This window comes from Siniperca chuatsi, linkage group LG8, assembly GCF_020085105.1.
Source record: "Siniperca chuatsi isolate FFG_IHB_CAS linkage group LG8, ASM2008510v1, whole genome shotgun sequence".
NCBI lineage: Eukaryota > Metazoa > Chordata > Actinopteri > Centrarchiformes > Sinipercidae > Siniperca > Siniperca chuatsi.
This window is the reverse complement of record NC_058049.1, coordinates 11,296,301-11,316,343: the sequence shown is the minus strand read 5'-3', so window position 1 is coordinate 11,316,343 and position 20,043 is coordinate 11,296,301. Positions and strand designations below refer to the sequence as shown.

At 40.8% G+C, this 20,043-nt stretch overlaps 1 protein-coding gene across 3 annotated transcripts in view; it reads left to right on the top strand.

The window, feature by feature from the left end:
• elf1 (E74-like ETS transcription factor 1) overlaps positions 1-20,043 on the top strand; it is a 39,621-nt gene that overhangs the window by 8,998 nt on the left and 10,580 nt on the right. Inside the window, exons 1-3 of one of the 3 annotated variants that reach the window (XM_044204878.1) lie at positions 1,951-2,274; positions 19,088-19,418; positions 19,925-19,981. In XM_044204878.1, the coding sequence (XP_044060813.1) occupies positions 19,347-19,418; positions 19,925-19,981 (129 nt within the window). In that variant the 5' untranslated portion in view covers positions 1,951-2,274; positions 19,088-19,346. Of the gene's footprint in view, positions 1-1,950; positions 2,275-19,087; positions 19,419-19,924; positions 19,982-20,043 lie in introns of those variants that run through there. The other 2 variants (XM_044204879.1, XM_044204881.1) reach the window with 2 other exon arrangements.

The window sequence follows — 20,043 nt, the reverse complement described above, 5'->3', positions numbered from 1 at the left end:
AGAGTCATGAGATGCTTTTGATGCCAGCCTCTCATCTATTTGTTTGCTCCTTTTTAAGAGACTTTCTGTTAGGGAAATATTTTCTCGACACAGCTGATTACCCACAATTAACAGATCACTGGAATGCAGCACAGTCTCATTACGGCTTTTCTTTTCAAATTTGTAAAGAATATGCTGAATTTGTACCTACAGTCTAAGCTTAGTACAGCCGCCCTCTAAACCGTTGCCTCGGTTTATTGCGAACATTTTCTTTCCTTTGATGGCTTTTTTCTTTCAGAGTAGATAAACTGTCTGAATGTTGAAATGAAATTACAATCTCTGATTTATAAGATCTAGAATAAGGGTAAACTAAAGACCAAGAAAATCTTAAAGATAAAAAAAGTACCCTGTGACAACTCACAGCATAAATTACAATTGATTCATTACATCCCTAATATTGACAGGAATGTGCTACACGTATGCAGCTCTCCTTTAAGCCTCAGATACTGTCGGTGACAGAGATTCAAATCATCTGTGAGGCTTACATAAGAGGAGTAATGCAGGAATTAAATTTGCTTGTGTACATTCATGTGTGTGTTTTTGTATGTATACATAGTTGTCTGGGATTATAGCTGCAGTGCATTAGCCTTAAGAGTTTATATCGCAAGAAGTCAACAGTTTCCTCCAAGACTTCTGGGTTGTGGACAGTATTTCCAAAGGCGGTGATAAATGGAGCTTGTTTGGTGTAACTTTCCCTCACAGCAAGGCTATCAATTTCTCTGAAGCAAACAGCTGCTTTCTACTCTGAGCTGAACTGTACTGAATGGAGGCCAGGAAGAATTAATGTGATGATGAGAGCACTCGATGGAGACTGACAGGGTGATTTGGGGGTCTGTGACAAACAGACTCTGCTGCAGTTGCAATTGAGTTTAATGGGTTCATTTTTAACATATCAATCTCCAAGTTGTGTTAGTTTATGTTTATGTTCTTTTCCAACAATCCCAATTTAAGCCAAGTGTTTTTTGAATATTTGACTTTGCTTCTTCTATTAAATACCACATTAAGTACCACATGGGGCTTTTCAGAAAATGTGTATAAATTGGTGCACAGACAGGAGTGTGAAGATAGAGTGCTCAACACTCACCACAGACCACCACTTCCTGTTTGCTTGAGTATCATTTCTGATAAAGATTCTTATCAAGTCTCAGCTATATGTGAACACTGAATCTAAGATATGTGTCAGTAAATTGATGTGTCATCTACTGAATCTGATCTGTGACACTTTCTGCATATTGTACCATCTCAAAATGTAGAATTTGAGACATGAATACCTAGTTACTTGAGTTATACTTGCGTGTGATGATTGAGGAGTTTTCCTATGATCATGATCACTGAATCTTGAAGAGGAGGAGGGGGAGGAGGAGGAGCAGGGGGAGGAAGAGAGGATTTTTGGGCCTCTGTGGTGAGGCACTTACTCATACCTAAATGCAATCGACTTTACAGTTTTAATTCTTTGAACCTCCCACCGGTAGAAGTTGTTTTATGGTGCTTTCTACTGCAACTCCCCCACAAGTCAGCAGCTTAACTGACTCACTGACACAGCTAATAGACTCACAATTCACTGTAAATGTTTTAATGGGACACAAAGAGATGTGAACTTTACTTCTGAGCTGCCATACAGATTTTAATCACCATGCCTGGCCTGTATGGTCAAAGTCTAAACTAAGTGCATACCTGTCCGACTGTTTACCTACACCTCCAACACTCCTCCACCTCTGCAGGAGAAACCCGTCTATCGTCTTTCGTGCTGTTGGGGTGTGGCCCTCTGCTCTTCCCCTCCCCCACTGCAGCCCTGTCCAATCCCTGCCACACATAGAACTCACCTGAAAGGATTTGCATTTAGGGCCGATACTCGTTGCTGATTGGCCAGGTGAAAGCACTCTGCCTCAGGGCTCCCCTACCAATGGCGACAGTGCTGCGTGACTCATAGGGAGAGGACAAGTTGCTCCACTACACTTCTCCTTTTTCTGCTTCAAACAGCAGCCATTGCTATTGTCTTGTTTTTTCCCCTTCTCCTCTCCAGTTTTGTTTTGTCGCTGTAAGAAAGAAGTGTGGGGGTTGGCCAGTGGTCCACACCTTCAGACAGCTTTGTACCCCTCTGAACGCACCTTGGATTATTCCCTCTTTCCACTTTTGTTGTATATATTTTTTTTTCTTGATTTTCATTGGTTACTGAGATCGACACTTGTTCGGTTGCTATCATGGAACTTGTCACCCGAACCCTGTACCTTTGAGGTTAGTGATAAATAGTTCTCCTCTTCCTTTTCACACCTATTTTGATGATTCTTGTTAGTTGAAACAAATGGCTTGAAATGGGTTTCAGTTTAAATTTTTAAGTTTAAGAAGTTTAAATCAATATTAATGTATTGCGTATATTTGGGAGTAGTATTTGTAAGTGGAATGGCAGCTAGGTAGTTAGGTCGCCATAATGTGCACCTTTGGCTTTATCGTAGCATTTTCATTAGCACACATGACATGTTAAGGTTTTCTTAAGGGAACTTTAACAAGTCATGCAAGTTCACTTGATAATCAGGTACATGTTCTTTTCCAGATCTAACGTCTTCCAAGCCTACTTCTGTTTCAAAATTTGTTCAAGGAAACAACAAAACAGTGATCACAATACTATGATTACGGGAGTTTTATATATTAAGCTTTTAGGTTGCACGTATCAAACCAGTTTCCTTAAACTCGGCTGACACTTTCTATGGCTTGACAACGTGTGAGATCAAGTAATACGTTCGAGATTTGTCTTTTAAGAACTAATACGAATGATCTTTTGCAGATATGTGTGATTGTTGCTTTTCTTTTATGAATTGTTTCCTTATATGGTGTGCTGAAGCAAGGGCGGGAACAATGTTTTGCAAGCCCCTGGACCAAACCCACATGTATTTTTCATGGTGTAGTAATCAGTAATTACACATTGTGTTGATTTTGATCCGTGATTGCTTTCCAAATTTAATACAGTTATTTAAAATGTTAAATGCTGCATTATTAGACGAAAAAACAACTGCTGTGGTTTTGCTGTTGTTGCTCTCCACAGTCCTGTGCATGGAGGCAGTCATGCAGTGCTTCATGCATCAAAATCTTCAGTTCATCAGAACAGAATGTTGCGCATCTTGTAATGTACAGACACAGAAGGTCTTCATTTCAATTCAAGGGGAAGTTTGAACTCACAGTATGTTGCTTCCTCTTTTATGCCCATATTAGTTGACCTTCCCTGAAGTCTCTCCCCCCCATCAACCAGTTATATTACTCTGCTTAATGTTGTTGAGAATCTGTTTCTAAAGGTTTCTCAGTACAGCAGAGATAAAGCGCACTTCCTGTTTCACCAGAAATCTGCTCTGCACTTTGTGGACCACACAAGACATTGTGCACATACAATATTGCTGAATAAACACGGGTACAGTTTGAGTAACATCAGATTTCACACACTTTTTACTGAAGCTGTCTTCAAATGCACTGCAGTTTACTGCAGGGAGCACCGTAGTTGTCCTAGAAAAGCCCTGAACCAGTGCAGACCTAATGTTTTCATCCAGTTTTGGTCAGACCTTTTTATGTAGTTATATTCAAAATACCTAAGCTTGTGATTGTTTCATCGCTTTGGCATTCAGAATTGATTTTGTTGATGTAATGTCTGACGTAACTTGCAGTTGGGGCTCAAGACAGGCAACTGAGAACAGATCACTTCAGAGATACCAAATAACTATCAGAATAGGCTCAGTTACTGAACTATTATTAGGTTTGGATCAATTGGCCTTACAGTGGAAGTATTTGTATTTGTATAAGGTATTTGTATTTAACACTTGCTGTAGAATCACCACATGACCCAGTGAGTGAATAGCTCTGTTGTGTTGAGCAGGCACGAGTTTGCATTTGACCTAACTTTTTCATCATACTCTGTGCCCACCCTGATTTGGATTGTAAATGAGGCCCTCGTGCCTCAGAGGATGAACTCATACTGGAGGTGCTGTTTAGTGAAGCTTTGTGTGTGTGTCTCATTCAGAGGACATAGAGTCTGATAAAGAAAGGGAGGGGGGCTGGACAGTAGTGACGGGTTGGCTCTTCTTTCAATACAAAGACAACAAGTCTTAGCCTGTAATTAGATCATTAAGCTTGGGCAAGATGACGGAGGCGGTGCAAGAGAAGAGCATGACGAGAGCAGGAGGAGGAGGAGGTGGGGTGGAGTTTCTTCTTACTACAGTCCCAGTATGCCGAGATATGTAAAAATGGAGGATTTATTCAGTTTCAAGTTACAGGTACATGCTTCAAACAGAATAAACACAGAGCCAACTTTGTATAGTCAGGTACAAACTGTTTTTTTATGCCTTGTATAGAATAAACACAGAGCCAACTTCAGTTTCCTGTGGCCAGGTACAAACTATTCTTTATCACTAAAATGATCAAAAGTATTTCTTTCTCTGTATACATATCATTTCATATCTGTTGGTAACAATATTGCAAATATAACACATTTGTACAGGCTAGATATTGATTGAAAGTTAGTGTCATAGACAAGCTTTAGCTCACTCTGTTTGGTCTTAAAGTGGAGAAATGATTAAATATTTTAGAAGTTCTAACCAAAAAGAGACCAGCATTTCATGGTCATCTTTAATTAAATATTTTAAATTGCCACCTTATGTTGGCTATGACAAGAATAATGTCTTTCTCTCTAAAGAGATTTGTAATAAAAGGTATCAGCTTGTTCGTTCACTTCTTTCTGTCAGATGAACATCACGTCTACGGCCACCTCTGAATAACTGTTCCATTTATTGAGGGGAGTATGGGAAGCCAGTGGACTCATAGTGAAACTAGTTATGTCTTGTTTACTTACGGTCATTATCTTTTAATAAACCTGGCTGGAAAATGTTAATATGAGAAAGCAGAGTCAGAGCTCCTATCTTGTTTTGATGGTTTGCTTGGCTGTTTTATATTGCTCAAGGATGGATTTGCATCATGTTTCCGTGTCAATTTCTCTGTTTCGTCTTTTCCATTTTAATTTCCATAGAATTCTCTTTTTCTGGAGTGGTTGAAGAAGTAGGCTTGTGATGGGAAGTTTGAACTCCTGTGACCAGCTGCGAAAAAGGGTGGGGAAAGTTAATGTGTAACTCTCTCCTCTGCCCTAATGGCTACTGTGAAGATGCCCCTGAGCAAGGCACACACTGTATCTCCAGGTGATCCAGACATAGCTACGCTTATCAGGTCAAAGCCACTTGTGTATCTGTGTTAATGTGTTGCCGGTACGCTCAGGAAACCCTCCCTTGATGAATTAAGTTAAATCGATTGAGCAACTGTCTCCCCATGTTGCAACTGTCTCATACTCGGAGCATGCCGGGACTGGCAGCCCGTTGTTCTGAAGTAAGAACCAGAGCTGTGATCATCACATTTGAACACAGCCCAGAGTCTTTCTCTATCCAGACATATTTCATTTCAGCCCTGAAAAAGTTACCTTTATTTGTATCAGAGAAGCAGTGAAGATGTTTTTTTTTCTTCTTGTGTCTTTCTCTTCAGACTTATTTCCTGAGAACTGAAAAGGATGTGATGTAATGCTGGACTTTTCAGTGATTATAAAACCCTTTTATGTTCCAAAACATTAAATGGTTGGCTTAGGTCTTTCAGAGATTTTTATTTTTGCCTTAGTGGAGCGAGAAATAAAGGGAGTGTGTGTGTGTGTGTGTGTGTGTGTGAGAGAGAGAGAGATAATATGTGGAATATCAGCTCACACCTTTTGATAACACTCCTGGTTATGCAACATAATATGCTGGTCAGGGCACAGAGTCTGTACTAGTTAAAGTAAGAGTCCCCCCCCCATAACATGGCTGCAAATAGGTCCACTTACTGCAGAGTCTAGCCACAATACTCATACTCAGTGGTAGAAAGTAACTAAGTACATTAACTCAACTTATTTAAGTACTTTTACCGTACCGTAGTATAGAATACAAAACCAATAATGGTATTATAAAATATGTTGCATTATTATAGAATCAACTGCCAAACAGTGGGAAGAAATGTTAAAATTAACTCAGTGTTGACCATATACAACATTAAAATGCTGCTTACACGTTAATGCAACAGCAATAATAAGATGATGATATATAATATAATGCAACAACACTGAAAAGGGCCATTCGGCTGTCCAATGAGTACTTAAGTAAAATGTTGAATGCAGGACTTTTACTTGTTATGACGTATTTTTACACTGTGGTTCTAATACTTTTGCTCAAGTAAAGCAAAGTGAGTGAGTACTTCTTTCCCCATTGATCTTGCTGAATAAAAAAAAAGTGGATACAAAGGCTAATACTGTGGAGATTGTATTTTTGGAGATGACTTGCCTTTTAGTAGCATGCAGTAACTTTAAATTTAATTATTATACTTTCTCTAGGTAACTGCTGTACCGTGGAAATCGTGATAATGCATGTATCTTGATAAAAGTTCTAATCTGTTGTAGAGCTTGTGTGGGTGGAGGCACATTTGAGGTGTGAAGTTTATTTTGTGCTAGATAAAAGCAACATGCCGAACCTCATAAAAAATTCCATTACAGCTTTCTGTTGGCTCTGTCTCTGTTTGAAGCATGGTCGTTTGTAACTGTATGGTAATTTGAAAATACAGGAATGTGACACACCTAGCTGACAGCTATAACTTGCTAGCACTACACTATATAATGCAGTGGCCTGAAAACACATTCACATTGCAATGTTTTTCCACCCTGCATGAGGCAACGTGGCTCAAAAATTAGGCTTCCCAACTATGAGATGCATGTGAACACAAAACTGACATCCTCAGTGAAACAAGTTTTAGCTGGTGTCTATTGCCACCTCCCTCACACTCCCTCATGCTAATTTAAACACCATGTTGGCTTTAATGCAGTATCAGTTGGTACAAAGAGGCATTCTGACCCAGGCACAGAGGGAAATTGATTTCCCACATGGTTTTCAGAGGCTTTGGTCCCAGACACCCAGCTGCATTGGTGTCTGTGTCTGGAAGCCTCAGCAGCAGGCTGTCAAATGGAAACTGGCCATGCCCATAATGACTCCAGCACTCAAATGATCTGTTGAACTCCTGTCTGAGTGGAAAGGGCTTAGTTATGGAGGCCATTCATTTATTTATTTTTGTTTTGAAACCTTGCCTCCTTTTCCTTGATGCTCTGCTTTCTTATTATTCAAATGTCACTTTTTTCATCACCTTCTCCTGCGCGTTCGTAAAATGCTCAATGACCAGAAATGAAAGGACTGTGGCAGAGGCTCAGGCATTTCATTTAGGTTAAATTGAGCCTCAAAAAGCCACATTTACAAGTACATTGGGCCCATTTTTGTGAAAATTTGTCATGACATACAGCTGTTGTGGTGGACATAATGTGTGAAAGACATGGTGCTGAACCACAAGTTTGACAGATCAACGCCACAAAACAAAAATTTTCTAGTGGTTCGAGTGGTATCGATCTTCTCATCTAATTCTTGGCATGAAAGCGAATAAGGTATTTCCCAAAATGTTAAACTACTCTTTCATGGCTTTCAACTTCCAGTGTCTCAGTGAGTCACAATGTCCTTATTTTTACAAAGATAACACTTTTTACAATTAATTTCTTTCCATTTCCATCCATTCAGTTGCCTGTTTATGCTTGTCGTGTCTGGTCTTCAACACGTGTCCTCGCAAACACACTGGGCCTTTGCTGAGCTGAATGAGGCCCACCTTCTCTCTCTTTTGTACCACAGAGCCTAATTTACAAGCCCTCTTCCTCTGCTTGTTCCTAAGCAACAGCCGCTCCTTGTTTACCTTTGCGTTTTTGCATTGTGATTCTCGTCAGAACATACCGCCAGCCCCTCGGGAGACTGATTGTCAGGCCTCTTTTTTCAAAGTAGTATTGAAGCAAATGTTGCCATGTACATAAGCCTGTCATTGATGTATGTATCATCCTGAATAAGTTAAAGATTTAGAGACATTTTTATTAAGTCATCTACTTCCCACATATATTAATATTACTGATCCTTAATATAGTTAAACAATAATGCCATGTAAATATTTTGTTACATAACCAGATTAAGCACGTCTGTCTCTTTAGCCAGGTATTTTATTATCCTCATCTCCTGCACCCATGCTGCACCTTCATCACCGCCTGACTATCATAAACAAGTGTATTTCATAATGCCTTCTCAAATATTGACGGTGCTGGGCAGTCTGTCCTTCTGCTTCCTGCACAGGCTCAAACACATCTCCAAATAGGTGAAATGAACATTTGATTGATGTTTGCAGCAGCTGAAATAAATGATCTAAATGAAAATTGTTGGAATTTGTGCAGTAATCCTAACTTTTACATTATTAGTAGTGTTGTACAGCTCAGACATAGTTACAGAAAACATGTCAAGATGACAAGATCAAGTGACTGAAGTGCAAGTAATACCTAAAGCATGCAATCCAAACATTTGTCATGACTGCATGAGTTGTAGTTTAGGCTTGTTAGTTCAGTCACATAGCTTAACAGTTTTTGTCCCCATTTGAAGTATGCACATGACATCATGAAATGCAATGATTCTGCACTTGTAAACTGAGACGTTTACTGGCTTCAAGATTAGATAGAAACATTGGCCAGTGATACCTAATACCACACTGACCTAGTATCCAATTGTGTGAAATCAGATAAGCTCTCTTGAAGGGGCTAAGCTGTCTCAGTGTGAGTGGTCCTATCTGTGAGGCTTTACGGGGGATCAGATGAGAAGAGCTGATTTAGTCGTTATTAGCTGTTAAACCAAAGCTTGATCTGCAGGAATCTTAAAAACAGCTTTGCTAAAGCTGCAAATTAGCATGTTTCATAGTGTTTTAACCTTTCCAACAGAGGAAACATTATCATACATAATAGATATAAATCTAGTGTAGTGTGTACTGTGAGCACAGAGAATTTGCATTTCTGTGTCTTCTTCTTGCTTCTATTTCAGAAAACAAGGTTTGATAGTGGATATAAATAAATAGTTTGACGTTTTGGGAAATATGCTTATTCGCTTTCTTGCCTAGAGTTAGATGAGGAGACTGATACCGCTCTTGTGTCTGCACGCTACATATGAAGCTACATAAAGCCAGCTGCCATTTAGCTTAGCTATGCGTAAAGATGGGAAACAGGGGGAAACATGCTATCCTGGCTCTGTCCAACGAGAACAAAATCCACCTATCAGCACCTCTAAAGCTCACTAAATAATATATCTTGTTTGTTTACCTCCTACAAAAACCGAAGTGTAAAATCAACAAGTTATAGTTTTACAAGGGTTATTTTGTTACCTTTAAACAGAGCCAGGCTAGCTGTTGAGCCCGGTTTCCAGTTGTTATGCTAAGCTATGCTAACCGGCTGCTTGCTCTAGCTACATATAGTTTTATTGAGAGTGGTATAGATTTTCTATAGTTTTAACTCTTGGCAAAAAGCGAATTGCATAATCCCCAAAATGTTGAACTATGCCTTTAAGAAAAGCTTGACCCTAAAGTGTATGACAAGACAGAGAAAAATGAGATTATTTCATCTTTGTTTGATTTAGTTCCCTCTCTAGGCGGGTTGTCTGTAACATATTGCTGCATGCCTGACTATGGGTGGACACATCAGCCTGCTTGTGTCCAGACCTGTTTGGTATGCAGCCTCCTCTGTAACAGCCGGGTCCCCTGTTCCCAGCCTTGACTCAGACTTTGAGTCCTGAGATTTCAGTGCTCCATCTGAACACGTAGCTATTAGTATGCTGCGAGGCTGGTGTGGAAAGTATCTTGGCAAAGTTCATACAGTATATAAGCTCCAAATGGAATTTCTCCCTTTGAGAAAATTAGCTGTTGTGGGAAGTTACATAATCTGATGGCTGCTATCAGTGGTAAAATTGCCTGGTGGTTTATAGTTTAAGAAAGAATCAGGAATGTCATCCTTCACCTTGTTTTTATATAAGCTTGGTTGAAAGTACACTGGTATTTCTCTGGGTATGATATCCTCTCTTGCTGCTGCCAGTATACCTGTGCTGTGACATGTTAGCATTGGTATGAATGTAAACACATCAGAGATGGGCGTGTGAATAAGCTTATTTCAGAAGCAGGTACAGTATGCAGAACAGTAGCACTGTTTTTAGAAACACTTCATTTGAATTTGAATTCTGCTTTGTTTTTAAGGAGAGCTTATATAAATGTTTATATAAAATTGTCTTTTTTTTTTTTTTACAGCGAGGTGATTCTATGCACTAGCCTCCTGTACATGTCTGATGTCTGTGGGAGGCTTGCTTACTGTAAAAAAAGAGAATTTAGCTTGTATAGTCTAGCCATGAATCAAATTGCTCCCACACAGCAGCCAAAACAACAGCAGAGTCGGGATGAAGCATTTCAAATATGTCTGCAAGAAAGGAATCAGCAGAGCAGTGTCAGGCAACTGACACACATGCACAGGCATGCATGTTTTTTATCCTTGCCTTTTGTGTTTTTTACTTGGAATCATTGTGATTTTGAAATTGAAGAAATTACGTGATCAAGCTGAGACACAAGAGAGGCTATATGGAGTAATAATAGCTACTTCTACCCGGCAGGTTCATATTCAGATTTCTTTTCAGATCTCCAGAACTTAATAAATTGACGCATTTTTTTATCATCTTGCGGTAGATACATCTGATGCCATACAATTTCGTAAAAGAGTTAAGTGGACATGGTCATGGTGGGTTATGGAAAGCGGTTCAAACTGGCGTCTTACTTTCCAGACATCATTAACATGTCCTGCAGACCTAAACAGTGTCAACATATTGTTGGTGCTTGACCACATGTTGTATGACAAGAGGTGTCCATTCAAAAGCAGATTCTAATGTGACCAAATATACAAATTAGATCTATAAGAAACAACGGATACTCAACATTTGTACTTTTCTCCACACGTACCAGCTCTGACTGTGGCCTTTATAGACAAAATTTAAAAGAATACTGATCCACAGAGCAGACAAACCTGCAAACTCAATAAAGTATAAAGAGCATTGCTTAATGAAGCATTGTGTCTTTGTTGTTTGCACATCCTGTTTGGGGATTTTTAGAGAAAGTGTTATTTTTTTAGTAGTTAGGGTAGACTTGCAAGGCAAAACATTTCTGAACATTAAACCCTGCGGTGGATAGGCTTGGGTTCTGGTTAGCAAAATACCCAGATTTGCCAAACTCCAATGCTAATCTAGTCTCTCAACAAACTTTTAAACTCTCTTTTTTTATCAGCAAAGAGTAATGTAGAAAACATTTAGGTGGCAGGATTCTCATTTTGTAAAACATCACTGGTAGCAGATTAAATCAGCTGGAAGATCAGGTTTAACATTAATTTCAGCAGCACTGCTGTTTTTAAATGATGTTGCCTTGAGTGGTAATTTTGAAAAGATGACACCATTGATACATCTTGCTAGACTAGTCTTACTCCGCATCTTACTGACAATGTCCAGATGCTTCAATAAAATCTTACAGCCTTGTGGACATTACAGAAGCACACTGCACATCAAACTGTGGTGTTTGAGGGTGCAGATGTCTTTTCTAAAACTTTGCTGCAATTTCCTGTCCTGTTTTCACAACTTCAATGGATCTTTCTATCTGTGACATGTGGCCTGTTGCCACATAATAAAAATAGGCTGTTGGGGCTAGTTTTTGACAAATGGGCTGCATCTGTTAAGTTAAAATGTGCTTCTCTGTGGCAAAACCTAGTTTTGGATTAATCTTGTAAGACAGCAGTAATATAGTCAAGATGGAAATGAATGCACTGGATTTATTGTGATTTGGATTTGTGTCGATACATTTCCAGGCCTATCGTTTGTTCATATTAACAAGAAGTAAACTCAGCAGATGGATTTGTTTTCTACATTGGTAATGAATGGCTTGTATGTGCCTTAGGGCAGTTATTCTCAGTGGCCAATAAAAAGGTTGCGGGGTGCTCTAGTTGCACACACAGCACATTAGTGTACTGATATAATTGTCTCGCGTTCTGACCTATAAGAGAAAACTGTGTGACAGGAACCATGTAGTTTTGTTCTGAGAATTTCTGCAAAACCGACTCATGGGGCCAAGTAAGGGATGTGTGTGTGGAGGTGTGGGGGGTTAGTAATGCTTGTCTGTGTTTGCACGCCTTGTGTCAGCATTGTGGGGAAGAGATGTCTGCAAATGGCAGGTGTGGCTTTGTGAGCCCTGTTGTGATCCTTTTAATTCACCATCACTGTCATTAAACAAACTGAGTGTAGCAGGCTTGAAAATGTCAGAAGGTGAGGGATTGTCTAATGGTGTCTCATTTGCAGATCATATTTTAGAAATACACTTTCAGCCTGCTATCCTACTATATTATATTTATGGGTCTTTGCAAAACCAGTTATCTGTGCTTAAAATAATGAAGCTTTTGACTCATACAACACTATGCCAAAACAACAGCAGAGTCGGGACCAGGTACCAGGCTTTGTCATTTTATTAAAACAGTCGAATTGAAATTCAATCATCTTTGTTTTTTGCCTCGTGGAGATATTTCTAGTAACTTATTATTCATATAGGAAATGCTACCTGTGTCACAAGGCTCATATATGTGAGAGTAATAGCATGTTGTTTGAGAAGGAAGGAGGAGGAGTTGAGAACTTTCCGCTCTTACACAGAGGAAGAAATTTTCTTCTGAGTGTGGTTTAACAGACAGGAAGCAGCAGAAACCCACTGCTCAGTGATGCTGTTCCTGTGAGTGCAAGATTCACAGGTCAGTTTGTGGGTGTTTTTTCTACCCAGCTTTAAAATATCTCACTGCTATTCCTGGCTGTCATTATTTCTCCTGTATGCCCTAAACAAGAAAGCCCAATACGCTGTGCTATGATAAAGGGCATGCTAGAAGAGTATATATAGGACAGAGAACAGCCTGTTAGGTCTCAGCAGGAAAAGTGCCTCTTTTCAGTTTAAATGAAAACTGACCAAAAACGAAGTGGAATCTGGTCTCTGGAGACATTTCTGAACTTTTGTCACTGGGGACATTACTGAGCTTTCATCCCTGTTCTCCAGACCATATTATCATACTAAAGCTAATGTCTGATCTTCCAAAAAATGCTAATAGTGTGTTAGCTGGCACAAACAACTCTTGTCACAGGAAGGCATGGGTCCTTCTCCTAGAACCTCAAGCCTGAGAGGAAAAGTACAAGGTTCGCAGATGAGATGAGATTAAATTCCATTCTCCTTCTGAAAAAGCCTGTGCTCGAGGTGATGTTTTTCTGTAAGTCTTCATTTGGCCCTGTCACGGCAAAGGCAAATGCCTCCTACTTTAAGACAGACACAGTGAGTGCTGGCTCAGACACAGTGCCCACTGCAGTGTATGTGTTTCTGATGCCTTGTGTTCTGCAGCTGCATGCTATTAGCCACTGTCTATGCCTGCCTCTGTGCCCGTTTCTGCCATTTTATCGCCACACGCATGGTGTGGCCTCAGCATTGCAGTGAAAGCACTCCTTTATTCAGCTCAATAAAGTGGAGTGGAGTTTGAAACATGGTGAGACATGCTGTATTGTGCAACGCTGGGTGGTGAGTAAAATGTAGAATGCACAGAAAATACTGTATACAAAACAGTTTTTATGGTGCTGACATAGTGCTATAGCAGTGGTGATGTTTTTAGTCTGGCGTTGATGCAACTCCTTAATTACTGTCTTCTTACTCTATTGAATTAGCAAACACTTTTCCAGCACTGCTGGAAGAGCTATTTTCCTTGGCATTAAAAGTGCTATTGTTACATTCTGCTGCATAGTTTAATGACATCTGTACTAAAACATGCCCAAAAGGGAACTGCTGTCCAGAAATGATGACCAGGATCCTCTGATGCCCATATGGGCTATCACAGGGCTCCAGGAATGAGCTCCAGCCTCATATCACTGAGTCATTTCCTTTACAGGAACCCAGAGGATCCTGCAAAAACAGCATGTCTGTGCTGACAACCGTTCAATAATATGGTTGGGGTAAGCCCACGCATTTTCTACCATCTTGCACATCAGTGTTTCTTTGCACAGCTGAATTTGGAAAGCTAAACCTTTTGTAGGGCTCATTTATGGTTAAGATTTTTGAATGTTAGTACTGAAATGTGTCACTCATTACTGCAGGATGAAGGGCAAAAGCACTTCTGTCAGTTTGGAAACCTTTGCAGGTGTTTAGTGAGTACAGAGAGGACTCTTGATTTATGTCCATTTCAGTTTTTACCAGTTACCTATACCTGTGTGGGGTAAAAAATTTCACATACCAGAAATACCACACGCTCTCTGACACCAGCCATCTTTAAGTCCTTTGACTGCCGTTTCACAACCACCCCACTACACTGCTGAACATGTCACCTGAAGAAATCTTCATATTTGTAACCTGAGCTGAAAATGGCTGATAAGTAAGGTTTGCCCTGGTCCTTTTTTCGCATCTCTCAATGTTTGCACTCACCACATGCAGGGTGAGTCATTGCATAGTCATTCAATTGGCTTAAATTACCTCCTTTCATGGTCAACAATGAGCTCAGCTGAAGAGACTAAAGCGGGGGAAGTAGGGCCTTCTGGGAACGCTCCATTTGTTCATGAATCCTGACTCTAATTGGTTGTTATTGCGACTGGCAGTCACCATGCTGTAGGGGTGGAGTAGGCCAGTGTTTGCTTCATACTCCTCCTCAGTCTGCTGTTCACCAGGCTGCCATATACACCAGACAGTTGTAGTCGCTGGAGGAGATTGATAGACAGAATCACATCACCATGGTCACAGACAAGGGCCATGATGGAGCCATACTATCAGCTATCCATTTTAGTGATTATCTTTAGGGCTGCTACTGATGATTATTTTCATTATTAATAATTAGTCAATTGACAGAAAATTAATCAGCAGCAATTTTGATAATCTAGTCAACACGAGAGTAAACCGTTGGGTTTTGGACTTTTGGTCAGACAAAACAAGCTGTTTGAATATGTAAACTTGGGCTTTAGGAAATTGTGATGGGCATTTTTCATCAGTTAATTGAGAAAATGATTGAATGATGATTGATGATTAAACAATAATGAAAATAATTGTTATTTAGTCATAAAGAGCAAATATTGCTAATGTTGCTCTGCGTCTGCTGGACATAAGTAACTGTGTGCTAACACGTTTGCTATAACAACTTTATAAGGTGATGTCATTACGCCAATATTGCTTCTTCCACTGCTCCCAAGTGGCCAGAAATCAATTAATGCTGCTTTAAAACTATGTATTGGTTATTAAGATAGGCTCTTCTCTGCTTGGTGCATGCTCTGCTGCGAGAGCACAGTCTGTACTCTCGTCTGTGTGTACAGGCTGTGGAAACAAATTTCCAAAAAAAACGGAGGGCAATAAATTATCTATCTAGTTGTCAATGTATTTACAGTTACTGTCTATCGATTAATAGTTTTAGTACAAATTATTTAAATAGCATTGTTGCCTGCTTGAATTCAAACCCAGGACACCACAGTTAGACATTTTGTGCCGTAGACCTCTGGGTCACCAGAATGCCCAGCCTGGTAACTACACTAAAATGTTCAAGTGTGTCAAAAGAAGGCCCCACCCAGAGCGAGTCACAGGGCGGTCTGTTTGCTCTGTGGGCTATTATGCATTGACTAACATCCCAGTAAAATCCTTCCCTTCACTGTTCTCCTCCTCTTCTCCTCTTCATGACATAGTAAGTGCAGTTACAACCTTGCCCCTGTGCTGGGACAAAGCAGCTGTTGTCATGTGCTCGGGAGTAATGTGCAGGCTGCATCTGACTAATGGCTGGCTCTCTTGTATCCCTGTCTGCTGTTAGCACCATGCCAACTGGGCCATCCAGACCAATGATGCACTGGTCAGGAGGGATATAGAAAATACATAAACACTGACACAGTCTGATACATTGTAGTATGAATACAGCAGACAGCACACATACACAGACACATAAAGTCAATTAGACAAAATACGGGAAAGGAGAATAAGATTTACTGTCCACTTCTGTCTTGATTCCCGCTGATCTCGCCGATGTCCCGCAGTCTGTTTCCTGTCATCTGACAACCCCATTAATGACCGGATGCTGATGATTTGTTTATCATTTACCCCCATAAGCTGAAATGTTTACACTAACAGCTCCCTAAATGTCCATAAATCTAACACAAACTGTGGCAACTACACAAGAGGAATCAAAATACTCTGTTACAGAGAATGCCTGGTGTTTTAACGTCATGTGTCTCCTCAGATCTGGGAAAAGGCAGCGAAGCTGGGCAGGGCAATTTCAGAGTGATCCCATATGATACAGACCACTGCACTTCTACCTCATCCCACATGGGGTGTCTTGGTCCAGCTTCACAGAGAGCAGATGAGGGCATCTGCTGTAAATGTGTGTGTGTTTGTGGTCCATGTGAAATTGCAACTGGAGAGTCACTTAGCAGGCAGACACGTGTCCATCGATGTTTTTTTTTTTTTTTTTTTACATGATTTATACATCTTCCTCCATTTGGAAGCCTCATACAGTATATCCCCTCTTTTCTGCTTGAGTCTGGTAATGGCTTGTCACACTCTCCCAGCACAAACATGCCAAGAAGACCAAGGCACTGAAGAGCTCCAGACAGATGGCAGCAGCGTCCAACTCTGGTAGAGGTGGGCATGGACGCTGCCCAGCAGAGACAGTAAGAGGACTGACTGGAGTGAAACACTAGCCCATTTCCCCGTCTCTCCTCTGCCTCCCAAAAGGATGCTTTCCAGACCACAACCACATGTTACTATTCTGTCTGGGTGCTTGGCAGAAAGATAAACTAAATCGCAAATTTGTTTGGCCCACAAGCTGCAGAAGTTCAGTCCTTCTCTATCACCTCCTCTCCTATTATACCCCCCCTTCAAAATACAATTGGGCCTGGTATGCAATTTCGTCAGTCACACAGGCATTTCAAAGCAAATAAGCTCCACCCTGAAGCAGTGGAAAAAGCAGGGATTGTGTGTGTGTGTTGGGGGGGTACTAAACATTGCCATCTCTTACTTCTTTACTGCTGCCAGCTCTTTGGTCTCTGGGAAGAGGAGGGTGGGGGTATGTGGCCCTGGGGTGTCCGTTTATTCTTTAACTGAACATCAATCCCTCCCGTCTTTCTGCCCCAAAACCTGCCTTTGGGTATCGGGTTGTTGGGACACACCTCATTCCACTTCTCGACCACTCAGATCCTCAAATCTCGGCCTTTTATCCATCCCCCACTCCAACCTCAAAACAGAGGGTGATCGTGCCTTCGCTGTTTTAGCCCCAACCCTCTGGAATCATCTTCCACAGATTTGCTTTTCTCTCATCTTTGGACTCCTTTAAAAACTTCTTCTAAAAACCCATCTCTATAGGCAAGCCTTTTTATAGATCTCCATCGCTGTCTTATGTTTTGGTTTGTTTCAGTTTGGTTTTGTGCTGTGTTTTTGTATTGCAATATATCTTTATTTATATATTCATTTATATTTTCTGTGTGTGTGTGTGTGTGTGTGTGTGTGAAGCACTTTGTAACTGTGTGTTTTAAAAAGTGCTATACAAATAAAGCTTTACTTACTTACTTACTTACTTACCTCAACACACACACACATATTTGTTTCACTATCCCCGTGGGGGACAGTCATTGACATAATGCTCCCTTACCCTAACCATAACCATCAGAACTAAATGCCTAACCTTAACCCTAACCTAATTGTAACCTGTACCCTAAAACCAAGTCTTAATCCTCAAAAAGCAGTCTCTACCCGTGGGGACCTCAATTTTCCCATGGGTTAGTGTGCATTCAGGTTAATGTCCCCACGGGATATAAGAACATAAAACGCACACACACACACACACACACTAAAAAGCACATGACCACTAGTTTCCCTCCCCCACTGCCTGTGATCACAATGTCTTCCAGAGGGTCAGCACAGAGGGGCTTCCAGAGCCTCATCAGACAAGGGATCTCTCGCCTGTGTGTGTGTGTTTGTCTCTTCGCCCTAGAACCCGCTCATGTGATCATAATATCAGTCCCCTGAGCCTTATCTTGATCTAGGGTGGTTTGCTGCGGGGTGTCTTCACTTCAGGGACAGAGACAGCTATGAAATGAGGCATTAGTGATCAAACCAGAATGAGTTGTGCACTGAGACCCTCCTGACTATATGCTGATATGTTAGAGCTGCAAAAATTAAACGATTAGACGATAGAAAGAAAATGAATTGGCAACTATTGCGATATTTGAGTTAACAGTTATTTTTCAAGCAGAAATGCCAAACATTTGATGATTCCAGGTTATCAAATGTGAGAATTTCTGCTTTTCTTGGTCTTACATTATAGTAAATTGAATATTTTTGGGGTCTGGATTGTTTATCGGACAAAACAAGCTATTTGAAGATGTCACCTTGTACTCTAGGATCTTCATTTTTCATTATTTTCAGAGGTTTTATAGACCATACAATTAATCAATTAATCAAGAAAACAATAGTTGATAGTTAGTTGCAGCCCTATCTTATTTAGAAGATCACTTTAGTAATATCCATACATAGTTTCAACTTTTAAGCCTCAGAGCCTGAAATGGATGGACAAATGAGGCTGACTTTTAATAAATATTTTGGTGTCACATCTCAGATATTTGGATTAAGATGAAGGTATTTTGACTAAAAGCAACTGTACAAGATAAAAAATAGCTTTCTAATGCTTGCAAGAACACAGTTGCATTGTCATTAAGCCTGAAACCTGTTGCAAACTATTTTTCTGGTGAGCACAGAAGACATTTTTGCTTGGTCTTGACTTGCTCTGTGAGTTTATTAGAGGGTTTGTCAGGCAGGGAGGCAGGAATCAGCCAGTGATCTGATTTCTCTGCTGAAATTTGTGGCTTTTTCAGCTCTGAACATCAGATCTTGACATAGCCCAGATATATGTCCTGCCTGAAACTGTGTAGGTCTGTTGTTTATTTGAATGGTGAGTTTTTAGGCCTCAAAAACACTCTGGGTTTACATCCCCTCGCACAAGGACTCTTTCTCTGTACTATCTCTGCTCCTCCCTGCCTCTCTTGTCTCTCAGTGAAATTAAATTGATCTAATATGTCTACTGACCTTAGCCCCTATCTCTTTCTCTCTCTGCCAGGTGTAGATGCTCCAGGCGCAGCGGGACCCAGCCTCCGTGTCTGAGAGGGACGAGGCTGCTCCCACCTGGGCCACAGCACTCCTCTGAAACTCTGCTCGTTGTCTCTCGCTTGGAGCGCTAACCACCCAGATTATAGAACAGGAGGACGACAGGGAAGCCATTTTGTGAGGTGAAGCTGAGTCTCCGTGCAGACGAGGAGCCAGGAGTAGTCGTATCCAGGATATTTTAGGCTGCTTTCTGGCCTCTGAACTCCACTGCCATGACGACTGCAGTACAGCCCAATGAACTGGTGTTTGAATTTGCCAGCAACGGGATGGATGAAATCAATCAGGTTAGTATGACACTGGAGAAACCACATTTTAAACTTTTTTAATCCAATTGTTTGTTGCTTTTATGCAAGACTGGGCTTGTAGACTACATTTTTTTATTTGATCAAAAGACCTTTGGACCAGTGTTTGACCATCCATCTTTTTAAACCAGATGTACTGTATGTGATCTTGTTGATAAATGTAAGACTTTTCTTAGCAGGGCAAACAAAACTTGTGTAAACAGCATGGTCACTGGGGTAGGATTAGCTGAGTCTGTGATCTTTAACCCTGACAACATGTTGGGGATCGAGGTAGGCGGAGGGGAGGATGGAGCAGAGTGGAGGTCTAGGAAGAGGAGTGTGGGCTGCTGGGAGCACAGAAATGGAAAGATTGAAAAACCTGCAACGAGGTTAGGGTGCGTGGGAGGGAAAGGGTGGGGTTTGGCCATGAATGTGTTTATGGCACAAAGGTTACTGTGTGTGCATACGATGTGAACCTGTGCCTATGTGTCTTTTCATTGCCCGGTCAGGTGTGCAGTTATCTCATCCCCACACCCGTGTCTGAATCCTGTGGAGCAGGCTTGATTGTAAGTGTGGTTGTATGTGTGTTTATGTGTACTGGTATCTGTATGTGTATATCTAGAGTGAC